This window comes from Spea bombifrons, chromosome 9, assembly GCF_027358695.1.
Source record: "Spea bombifrons isolate aSpeBom1 chromosome 9, aSpeBom1.2.pri, whole genome shotgun sequence".
NCBI lineage: Eukaryota > Metazoa > Chordata > Amphibia > Anura > Pelobatidae > Spea > Spea bombifrons.
In genome coordinates, this window is record NC_071095.1 from 19,904,006 (window position 1) to 19,916,710 (window position 12,705).

At 39.9% G+C, this 12,705-nt stretch overlaps 1 protein-coding gene across 3 annotated transcripts in view; it reads left to right on the forward strand.

The window, feature by feature from the left end:
- RGS6 (regulator of G protein signaling 6) overlaps nt 1-12,705 on the forward strand; it is an 82,057-nt gene extending 69,352 nt beyond the window's left edge. For 2 of the 3 annotated variants that reach the window (XM_053475664.1, XM_053475666.1), the window contains exons 8-18: nt 1-77; nt 369-450; nt 2,934-3,008; nt 3,682-3,780; nt 4,271-4,332; nt 4,947-5,057; nt 5,928-6,053; nt 6,981-7,167; nt 7,648-7,737; nt 10,216-10,269; nt 12,561-12,705. In XM_053475664.1, coding sequence (XP_053331639.1) covers nt 1-77; nt 369-450; nt 2,934-3,008; nt 3,682-3,780; nt 4,271-4,332; nt 4,947-5,057; nt 5,928-6,053; nt 6,981-7,167; nt 7,648-7,737; nt 10,216-10,269; nt 12,561-12,611 — 1,014 coding nt within the window. In that variant the 3' untranslated portion in view covers nt 12,612-12,705. The remainder of the gene's footprint in view (nt 78-368; nt 451-2,933; nt 3,009-3,681; nt 3,781-4,270; nt 4,333-4,946; nt 5,058-5,927; nt 6,054-6,980; nt 7,168-7,647; nt 7,738-10,215; nt 10,270-12,560) is intronic. The other variant, XM_053475665.1, reaches the window with a different exon arrangement.

Sequence of the window (12,705 nt, forward strand, 5' to 3'; positions counted from 1 at the left end):
GAAAACTTAGCAAGACTGCAACGAGCATTTGCACGGAAATGGGAATTCATCTTTATGCAAGCAGAGGCGCAAGTCAAGTAAGTTTGAAGGGCGACTCCAGACAAAATGTTGCATTACTAGTATGTTTTTTTCTTAAAACAATTTTAGTCTTCACAAAAACAGCTGCTTATTAGCTGTAGACAAACACCCTGACTCCTTATCATACTGCCTTGTGGTGTCCAATAGAATGGATCAGTCTTAATCACCCAGAAGGACCCTTTAACCAATGTGTTTGCCGTAGAATTTCAGTTACTTTAGGTAATCGGGACTTCTGCTCTGTGGGGTATCTCAGCTGGGAAGATGCTTCCTTTGAAATTATTTAATTGCAGAATTGACAGAAAGAAAGACAAGACTGAGAGGAAAATTCTAGACAGCCAAGAAAGAGGATTCTGGGATGTTCATCGGCCTGTGGTAAGTCACATGTTCAATAGACTGTCTTTAATTGTCTGCTTCTTGGTATAGAAACGGTTATCTATAAGTGACCTTGCATTGCTTCCCATACATTAACTGTTATATCACCTCCTAAGTGTTTATTGCACTGTTCTGATCCTCTGGTACATTCCGCAATCACATAACTGCCCCGCAGTGGAGCTTTAAGACCAATGGAGGTTTGCGCTGTTGCTGTACGGACCCCCATTGCAGCTCCCACATTGCCACCCGGTGATGCTCTTCATGCCAGGTGGTCTAGCCTCTGTCCCCAACAACTCCATTAGCCCCGCCCACATTCTTCCATACCCCACACCTCAGGTGTTCAAGTTTGGATACCTGTAATGTTGGAGGTTATTTTGCATTGTGGATTCTCAATCCTAATTATCCCTACATAACTTAGTTTTTCTGTAATTTTGTGCCGCCATCACATTCTGGCACCTCTCCCTATATTTGTAATCGTAGCTTTACATAGGAATAGTAACCTTTCTGGCACTAGAGGCTCCTGCGCAGAGGTTAAGAGTAGGATACTCTTCACACAGTGACCTGGAGTAAATATAAAGCTGAATAAGAATACATTCATTAAAAGCATAACATTATAATAAGTCCTAAATTAACACTTGAAGGCATCACGGTTGTCTCCGTGCTATTTCCAATGAAATTGTTTACTTTCATACAAGAGAATGCCGCAACGATTGTTCATTTCACTCTTACTATCTGCCTATTAGAAAATAAAAAATCGGTTAAATTAAACCCCTGCAACAATATTTATGAGGTGCAAAGGGGGTGAGATAAGACGATAGATGTGAGAGCACAGTTCACAATTGCAAAAAAAGGCAACCAGGCTACACCGCATAATGCAGTGTTAGCATACGACAGCTGCACATTTTCCAGGTTTTGCACAAACATTCAACACCTTCATGCTTGCAGTGCTTCTAAGTGATCACCATGGTGTATACACAATCATTAACATTCATCTGCCCTACAGAGAGAGAAAGGGAGACATGTGCAATTTCACCTGCTCAGCATCTCCACCTGGTGGCCAGAATTGGCAGTACACGTCGGACATGTTTCACTTAAGGCTGTGTGAGCGTGCATGCGTGTGCGTCTGTGGACACACCAAGGACTGCATTTTAACCCTACAGTGATTTGTTTTTATAGCTGTAGTTTATAGCTTACATGTTATCTAGAGAAGTCTATATATACATTTTAGATAAGGTTGAGCTAATTACCTTGCGTCCCATGAACTGCTATAGCACAAAACATAATATTTTTAGGGGAAAAAAATCCAAAAAAAAAAAGTAACAAAACTTTAAGTCCCCAGTAGATGTGGTTGGGCATGAAGGCGACAGTATGCTGTCACAGGACAGGCATACCTAAACAGTTTTAAATGTAAAAGTTATGATAAGTAAATCTGTGAGCAGGCCAACATTTTTGTACTTATTTCTTTCTCATAACCATGGCTTTCTTTTAGTTTCATGAGACAAAGGTTTTTTTCTTAGAAGTAAATCAGTTTAAGTGCGTGTTAAAATACTCTCAGTGATGTTCATACAGCAAGAGGGTGGTGGGATGATTTGGTGGCTGTATATCAGAGCCACACAAAATCCTTCCATTGTGTATTCCCCTTTACCCTGAAGTGCCAATTTACCAGCATGCGCAGCTTGGATTTTTGCACCGCGGCAGATGGATAGCTGTATCATAGCAACTTGTTTCATTCATCTGACTGGTAACCAAGCCTCACGTGAAAGAACTGTAAAATAATCACACAGGGCTTTGACGGAGAGCCGAATACCAAAATACAGCAGAATTACAACTACGCGTTCATAGTGGGAAGGGAAAAGAGAAATGGTCGTTGAGCATTTGTCTGACTGTTAGACATTTGGTGCATGCTAAACTTTTTTAAAAGTAGTTTTTGGAATGTAAAAATGTGTAGGTCAAACCCTCTGGCAATCATCTCGGTAAAGAAGTTTATCAGAATAATCGTTTTTTTTTATTGCCTTCCGTTTTTCTTCTGCCGAATTGCAAATATCCCATTTTTTTTACTCAACACGATTGATTTTGTTTAATGGACAGCCGGAAGCACAAATCGATGGTATCTGGTTTACGATAATATATTTCCAGAACCTTCTTGAACAATTGGGAATAAACTTCTATCGTATACTTTGAAGGTATTTCCCTAAAGTTAACTAGTCATGCAATATAAAATCTATAATGGTGAAACTATTGTCTGGCTACAAGTAGACTCATGGTAGGAAAGGCTGTTATGCCAATTAGTCCTGTGCCAACCCTTTTGTGGTATACTTTTTTGCGATATAAAATATATGCACAATAGAATACTTTTGTAGAACCCACGGGAACACTTAATTCCATTCTAGAAAAAACAATATTGCTTACCGTTTTTCTCGGCGTGTTCAATACAGACCCAAAGCAGTTATTGCAACCATTTATCTTTCTACCTGTCACCTTAGCCTGGCTGCGTAAACACAACAGAAATGGATATCAGAAAGTGTCGTCGAATGAAGAATCCTCAAAAGGTCAAAAAGGTATGTGGTGGCGTCTTCATATATTATCATAGGCTGTCAACGGAGACTTGGGTCCGCTTAGGAGGACGGTTGTCCAATATCAATCATTTGTCTGAGCAGTCAAGTGAGTGATCTAGAACCTCATGAAAAATAGCTATACGTAACTATTACAGCACTGCCCAAAGCGCTGGTCTTCCTTTACATATTTCAGATTCATCTATTTCCAGCTATGTTCTAGCAATTAAGGTCTTGGATAAATTAGCAGCTCTTAGCGGCCCTCTGCAGACTGTTCTTGGGTTGACATAATTTTTTGTTCATCCAGTAAAGCAGAGGACAATGTGGAGAATAAAGACCAAGGAAGGAGCGTTCAAGTAGGATTTAAATACTAACATGTGGAATAGGAAATATACAAAAATGAATACCAATTGTACTTACAGGTCTACAATATGGCTGCTTCCAGTTCACACAATATACTGGGCCCTACAATAATGCCTTGAACTGTATGATAGAAGCACTGAAGCCCACCATGGTGAATTCAGTTCATGTGGCATGATTATTCACCAACGGATTCTAATGGAGCATATGATTTAAAGTTTGCCCTCAAGCCCCGTTTACTGTCTGGCAGTGTTAACGTGAAATGTCTAACTGGTGTTCTTCCTCCTTAGATTTATTAATGCTTTTGCCTTTGTTCCAGTCAGTATATGGTGTATCAGAGGACTCTCAGTCACAGAGCCCGGTGCACATGGCATCGCACGTCATTCGAAAAACCACAAAAGATGACTTGCGGAAACAGGTAGGTCATTAAAGCTATTTTTTAGGGGGAAAAAAATGTGCGTAACGATTTTTTTTTCTTTCAGTTTATTGGCCATACAGGGAACGATATGGAGTTATTGGGCGTCATAAAACGAGTTATGCAGCCAACTGTTAGAATATGTATTCTGCCAATGTATCTTGTATTTAACCCAAAGGATTGATTGCAGTTTGTATTAAGCTCTTAATTTCATGTTGAACAAAATATGAACAAATTCAGGGTTAGCGTGTCTATGCATAGGTCCTCTCCGGGGATAAAAATGGAGGCCTATACAGACATATCATAGATGTAGTAGTCTTGGAAACAAATTTGCAATCCCCCATATTGTGTACTTGGTTGTGCATAGTTTTAGTACTTTTGGTAGATTATTGAAAAGTGTAAGTGTTCCACCCAAAGAATGCTCAACAGTGACTGTAAAAAACATTGATCTGTTTATCTATTTAGTACGTTGTAACCGGCATTTATTTTTTAGATTCATTTCCTGAATGTTCAGATAGATCGACATTGTTTAAAAATGTCCAAAGTAGCTGATAGGTAAGTCACCTAATGCATTTAATTCTAACTGAACTCGCCCAAATGTTTTGTTTTTGCCTGCTAGTGGATATGTATCATAAAAGTACATGTGCTTTGGTGTTAAAGTATCATATTTGCCAATCAGCTTAATGTTTGTTTTATAGATTTCGTTTCTATGATGGTCTGCTGTATACCATTAATTGAAAGACAAATTATATTCCTAAAACAGCCTTTGCTTTCAATGCCATAAAAACTATTTACCGTAGTCAATTATAAGAATCCCTACTAACAAATGTATTTTACTGAACACTAAAATATAACGTTCAAATGAGTGCTTTTAAGTGGTCGAGATGTATGTCAGACAAGACACATGTCTTAATTAGCAGTACTAGTAATAGTACTTTTTAACTCTAGAAAATAATATTACTAATAAATAATACGTATGCTTACTCCTCCTTTATAACTCGTATAAATAAACCATTACGAATGCCTCTGGGTTTCAGTGAAAAGGGAACTGTTCTATAATATGCTAGTTTTATGGCTGTCCTTCTCGGTGACGGGTGGGATGACTTGTTGGGGCGCACCTCTCTGCACTCTTTAATAATCACGTGTAACATTTTTCTCTTATTGCACAGCTTTATTGCTTATTCAGAACAGTATACAGAGTATGATCCTTTTCTTACTCCAGCTGATCCTTCCAATCCCTGGATAAGTGATGACACGACCTTCTGGGATTTGGAAGCAAGGTAGAGTAATATTCCAGTAGCATCATTCCAGTTCACCCATTTATGTTGGCAGTATTCATTAACGTCTGAAGTGGCAGCTGTATGTGAATGAATGTGTTCCGAGGACATCTCATGACTCGGGTTAAACGTGCGATTATAGAGCACAAAGGTGTCTTCCTTTACCGATCTGGAGTTCACATTCTCTGTACCGGTTCTTGAAAAGTAGTTGGAACAAACGTTGCAGAGTTATATTTAAATTTAGTTGTTTTGGATTGAGGAAAGTGCTACTCTGGCACCAAGAATTTGACTTATTTGCTTCATTTCCTCACTAGTAACTTGTGCTAACATCCAGAATTGACCACTGCCCTCTTGTCATTCCGTCTACCAGTGGCAGTGAAAGGGCGAACGGACAGGATGGTAACCCTGTAAGGTTATCTGGCTTAGTCAGCCTTGTGCCCTTCTGTCCCAATGACTTGTGATATGGCCCAAATGGGTATTGAGGTTGCAGCTGTTTAGGGTTAATGTCCCATTTATAATCGTACTACAGTCACAATTCAGCTCTTCTGTGGGTTTTATTACCCTCTGAATTTAGAGCAGGGTTTGGTAACTGGAGCTGCTGCTTGGCTACAAATTAAACTCTTGACAAAGGTTCAGTATTTTAGAAATGTAATTTTCATTGTCCCATTGCAGCAATCTCTCTGTTCCATAAATGTGAGAGGTGGAACTTCGCCAAATGGTCCTTGGATTTATTGGATCATTCGATTGTTCAACAAACTAAATTCCCTAAATCATGCCATTGCTGAAAACATATCCGACCCTCCATTATATGCATCCATTGTAATTGATTTGTTGAAACTACTATTGATATCCTTTTTTTTCTGGTTCTTTTAGCAAAGAGCCGCACCAGCAGCGTGTAAAGAGATGGGGCTTCTCGCTGGATGAAGTACTCAAGGATCCAGTAGGAAGAGAGCAGTTCCTTCGCTTCCTGGAGTCAGAGTTCAGTTCTGAAAATCTCAGGTATACTTCATGGTGTCTCCCTTCACTACTTTAGGGGGAAAAAGAAGCTGAATACCTGATACTGGTAGAACTTCCACCCATTTGAATGTTTTCAGAGGGACGTTATGTTCAGTCAAGGTATTTAAATAGTTTACCTTCATGCTCCTAGTGTTGCAATCAAACTAACCAAAGGCAGCACATCACCGCCCTAACCCTGTTTTATTTCGATTCTGGAGGTAGATTCAAGTCAGACAATGCTAGATCCTTTTGTTCCCCAGGCACAAGAATGGAAAATTGACACCCCCACAGTCTATTTTATTTACACTTCCTTTAAACACACCTGTCCATAAACACACATACACATTGCCTTTACACACACACCTGCCCATACACACATACGCTGCCTTTACACACACCTGCCCACACATATGCCGCCTTTACACACGACTGCCCACACATACACATATGCTGCCTCTACACACGACTGCCCACACATACACATATGCTGCCTTTACACACGACTGCACACAAACATACACATACGCTGCCCTTACACACGGCTGCCCACACATGCGCTACCTTTATGTACGAGTGCCCACAAACGCTTCCCTTACGCAATCATTTGCAGCCCTTAGTCTGTATTTTTGCTTGCACTAGGTGTCAAACCATACTTGACTGGTCTTTGGGTTTGGCTCACTCTTAACTTCTATATTGTAGACAATTTTCACTTTGGCTTTGCAAAAGTAGAACTTGGTTAAAATGTCTAACATGTCATTAACCTCAAACATTCTGCTGTTTGTTTTACATTAAGAGATTGAGTGGGTTTTTTCTGCAGAAATTATTTTAACCTAAAGTATTACTGAATATTTGAATTTCATAAGCTTTCCACTGGGGGGCAGTACATCACCATCATAAGTGCAAAAAACGTTGCTGTTGCTTGTTTTTAAGGTTTTGGATGGTAGTTCAAGATGTCAAGAAACAACCATTACAGGAGGTCCCTAAGAGAGTTGAAGAGATATGGCAAGAGTTTTTGGCCCCTGGGGCACAAAGTGCCATCAATTTAGACTCCCACAGCTTCGAAAGAACGAGCCAAAATGTCAAAGATGCAGGGAGGTACACGTTCGAAGATGCACAGGTTTGGACCATTTTTCCGCAATAGTAGATTTCAAACTGCTGATATGACGCATCTGAAGGAGTATACTATATATTGTAAAACTGGCCAAAGATAAGACAAAATGAACTTATGGTTGAGAAGATAGAATACTTACTATACTAATTTACAGTACCAGTTATGGTAAAACTATTAATTTACATGGGCAATACCCCAAATCCCATATTGGATAATTTAATGTTCCAAAGGTTCTGCCACATAGTTAAAAAAAAGACTGTATGGAACCAAAAACATGATTTATCACATTTGATATCTTTTTGTGTATATATATACATCAATTATGTTCTTACAATTGTAAATATATTTACCAGAAATCACAGCTGTCATCATAGTAATTTAAGCTCAGGTGGTTGATCTGCTCACTGGCATTAAAGTTCCAGTAAATGTTAGTTTAGCAGAAGGCTGGTTCAGTGTTTCACTCTGAAATGTTCTTCTCCCTTGCAGCAACACATCTACAAGTTGATGAAGAGTGATAGCTACGCCCGATTCCTGCGCTCCAATGCCTACCAGGACATGTTGCTCATGAAGAAGAAGGTACGGTTTGGGATGGACATGCTTGCATCCTCTGCACATTACTGATTCTGGCCTGCTGCTTGCTACTAGTGTGGAAATGGGAATTGTCACTCTTGTATGTACTCATCATCTTGCACGAGGACTAAATGTCATATCACTCCCAGCTGACTCAATAACATGCAGTGATTATCATAAGCACAGGCTTCGTACAATGTAGTATAGCTAGTCTGAATTTGTATGATGTACGCTTTAATATTCTCTTCTGATAAATGTTTGGAGTAGGTCATGTCAATAAGGAACATCTATGCCGGTGAAATATGCAAGAATCTGATGGGGCTCCAACCATGCTGCCATTTTGCAGGCGCCTTGTATCGGCGATGGTCTCTTTAATAGCGAAGTACTTTCTTATACCATACATGTATGTGTATAAATACATGCTGTCTTACTGATGGCCTGGTGGTGTCGTGTAACTATGGCATGCAGTTGTCTATGGAGCTCTCCCGACCAATTTGCTTGTACCTTAATCAAACGAGATGCACCAAACCTAAAAATATCTCCATTGATATCGCTGTCCTGGGAGAGGCAGGGGCCCTGTTAAAACCCTGCTTCTCTGCACCCAGAAGAAAACCCATGGATACAGGGCTTTGTTTTTTTATATTTGTCTAAAAGTGCAAAATTGGCACCCTTCACATGTCTGCAATGTGATCGGAAAAGGGAATATTCTCTATGGTGTCTTCAGGAAATGGTGAAAATTGATGACTTATAAGTCGTGTTTTTCTGCTAGTATTGTAGATTTCACGGCAAAAGTATTAATTGACTCGTACTATATGCAAGAGTGGTTTCTGGTGTCTCTGTAAGATCACAACGTCCTGTTCATCAACACATGCTTCTTATATTGGACTTCACTTGATCCATCTGCACAACACTGAACTGGACTGGGTCGCAGGGCGGCTCACTGCCTGGGGCACCCTCTGTCATCACAATTCTCTGCCTTCCTTAGCGGTCTTTTCGCACATTTCAGCATTAGATTTTTTCTCATTGATATGACTTGGTCAGTAACACAAGCGTTTGTGAGGATACAAATTGTCCCATCATTCCAGTTAGACTGTTCTCGGTTACAAGCACTCATCAAACTCTTTGATAGAATTGATTATTGGTGATCTTATACAGATTTTGCCATGTGAAAGGCTGTTAAGATGCAGATGTACTGATACAGAATTGGCACCACATAATATGGGCCCAATATCATACAACATAAGAGCCCCTTTGTAGAGGGGATGTTTCCTCTTTGGAACCATGGTTTCCATGGTCATTGCCCTACAATTGCTACCGGTTGCTGTGGCCTGTTGTCCTCAATCACTTTTATTCAACCCCAAATATATTTGGCTGGTTTACAGAAAACTTGTTTCCATTTTGCAGACTGTATGACATCCAAACCTGTCACAAGTATCTTCTACCTTAATCTCACGTTGTATGTATTGGAGCTGCTATCTTAACATTCTCTTCTCAGAATCGGAATCATTCTTCCCTAATAAGCTGTATCTCCCGGTTAAGTTGCTGATTGTTTGGCTCAGGCAGCCTTCAGGACTGGAAACTGACCAGAAAATGCTAGTTCTGTCGCGTAATGCGCAAACCTTTTGTGGGACTAAGCAAGTTAAACTAAACGCTTTACATTCCATCCTTATTTTCACAAGAAAATAGGTTTTTTGTACACCATTTGTGTGAGGGCTGTGGGTTGAGTTTGACATCTCGGTCTTCCGCATAAGACAATATGCAAGTACAGTTCACTTTGATGAAAGGTTGGGTAGTCCTGGTTCATACGACTCTTATCCTTTGGTTCTATTGTTAGTTGTGTTGGCTATAGCTTTACCAGGGTCCAGGGCGCAAAATATATTTATCATACTCTAGGAAGTATATAGAGTACGTCGGGGGGGCAATTGGCAATAATGCACTTGCCTGAAGATTAGGGTTGACCTACTACTAGGTGCATGGGCCACAGGCATCTGTTTGACAATCATATGTGCCATTAGTACATGTTGATACTTAAAAAATCTACCATGTATTTGTTGCAGTAGACCCAGTTTTGTCGAGCGTTTAATAGATTTTAGTTTTTGATATACCGTACCACTTGGAATTAACATGTACCAAGTCTATGGTCATGTGCATATTAAATGTAGTGGGTCATGCAAAATTTCTTGTTGTTGTTAGGTGGCTGGTTTACAAGGCCACGTGAAACCACTAGGAGGCAGATTCACTCCAATGTGTTGGTTCGGGTTTGATAACAGAAAATGTAGGTCTCATGATAAAAGGTTTTTGATGCTTTTTTCACATTTGTGTCATTGCTTGAGCACTCAACTCTGACCGCGCTATTCTTTCTGCTTCTGCTTTATTTTGGCTTTTCTAACCTCTGCTAGCATACCGGATGCAGAAACCGCTAAAAGCTGAAGGTTGTTTCTCCTGTATCTTTCTTTCCCAACCCCCCTTTTTTGTTTTTTTAAGACTGAAAATGAGCAAGGTCGTAGGACCTCCTTAGAAAAGTTCACTCGCAGCGTGGTAAGTTCCAGTACAGTGGTCTCTTGCATAGACCTGAAATATGAAAACGCTACAAAATCCTGTATTATCCTCCATTCCGTTTAACATCTTGATGTGGTCAATGTCCATTCATAGCTCTAAATCTATTGCAAAGTATCAAGGGCAGGTAATGTGCTTCAGTTGTCTAACTACAATTCCCATATACCCCAACCTTTCATTGACATTGGACCTGTTGTCCAAGGTGTCTCCCATTTCTTTACATCTTACGTGTTGGCATCTTGATTGATATTTATCAAAGGAAAGCTGAAAAGTGTTTATTCGGCATCCTTCATATGAATTGTTATGGCAAAAGCAATGAAACGCCTCTAATTTAGGTAGTAAGAGAATTACTCTGATAACATTACACAAGATCATGAGGGCTACAAAAAGGTCCAACAAGGTCCAAGTTAAGCTCAAAGGGTACTGATTAACTTACCAGTGGAACTTGGTATGAAATCAGGTGTTTGTCAGTTCAATGGTAAGGTGGTTAAAACATGAGAAGCTTAACTTTAGAGGATCTCTTTAACATGGTATGTACATTTTAACTACACTGAGCACCAATGAGCCTGTCTGTGGCACAATTAGTCTTGCATTCCAAATCATGGCGGTGTTTGACAGTTCTTATGGCTGACCACATAGAATTTGTCCCAAATATGGCTTCGTGTCTCAACATGCTACTTGAAATGGCCCTCCAACTTGAGGTTTGAGTGCTTGCTGCTTGCTATTGATTTGTGGCTTAGTAATATGTATTTAACGTTTCAGCCAGCGATAACAGATGTCATTATTAGCATGTTTGCACAGATAGCAGTTTTGTGGTGCTCCTTCATCGGTTTAAATTCTTTCAGCAGTTCAGGCAACATTATTAACTATGCCTTAAATAGTTCTATGTAATAAAAAGGTATCCCAGGGGCTTTTACAGCTTTATTTTTTTGACTAAGGGAGGCAGCCTCACATATAGGGCCACCAGTGACTGAAAAGATTGTGGAAGTTTTGAGTGCCTATTGGGCCACTAAGTGAAATGTCTGCCACCAAGCCTGTAACTGCCTGCTGCATATTTCATTATGGTGGATGCTTATGAAATATATTTATCTCACACATAAATCATGTGTAATACTTTATCCCCCCCACACCTCACTGGATGCAATTTCATTGCAGACCCTATGTACAGATAGAAAAGAGGAATAAAGGAGGTGATTAGACCTACAATTAACAAAGTATGCGTTGTATATATTGGTGTATCACAAGTTAGAATTCTGTCTCTGGTCCTTTGGGATTGGTTGCCTTGGTAGGTATACTTGCTATATCCGATGTCTCTACCAATCTTCTGCTGCTGTCATGATCTTATGTCCAGGTTTGCCTGGTTTTAGGTGGCACTTTGGGGTCAGGTCCTATATGACAAAAAGGCAAGCTGGATGACTCATCGTGGGGCATCTAAGCCACTTTAAATGCCTTACCTCTGCGGCAAGTTACTGTGTCGGCTACACCTTGATGAAGCCAAGCTTACTGTAAAATATTTTAACTTGTATTCTCCTACAGATTTATGACAGTCTGATTCATTGGACTACACTAAACACTTTATTGGTCAGGAATTTATATTACTAGGCAGATGATTATAGGGTGAAAGGACCTTGATACAGGCATCTACCATCATGGGGAGATTTAATGCACCAGGTAAACTACACCAACGTCTTACAGTTGAACGGTAACAACTTTGTATCCCTCAAGTCCTACCTTGCTTGTAGGAAGAGTTGGGAAACGTCATTTTATCTTTGGTTTAGATGTGGAATGGGTGCAAGCTACACATGCATTCAATGTTTTTTTTTGGGGGGGGTGATTTGTGCTTTAGGATTGTTTAAATTTCAGCATTTTTTTACAGGTGTTGATTTGAGTTCTTGGTATATGGAGAGAATATTTCCAAAATGTTACACTGCGGTAAATAGTATAGTATCCATGCATTGTACATGTTAGCCTTGTTACAAGATGTTTAGTGTCAACACCAGATCTAGGGATAGAATCCTCAGAAGGACCCAGACACTGGACCTCCAATGAAGAGCAGATCGTATGAACATTAGAAATGGATCTTAATCTACAAATCAGTCAACACTCAACCACACATTTGGCTGCTTCAGACTAGGGCAAACCTTTATAGCTTGTGAAGAAGTATAGTATATAATAAAAACTGTTTTTAGCACTTTAGAAGTTTTCTGCACTAAAAATAGCAACAGACTTTATGAATATAATGCTTACTCTGCTTTTATTTTCATGTCTTTTAGGGGAAGTCGTTGACGTCCAAACGCCTCACTGGCCTCATGCAGTCCTCCTGACAACCCAGGACCGAAGAATGATCACTAGGCACCTGACACCCTCCCAATGAGGTTCGGTTTAAGACAAGAACATGGGTCACTGTGAAAGCTAAAA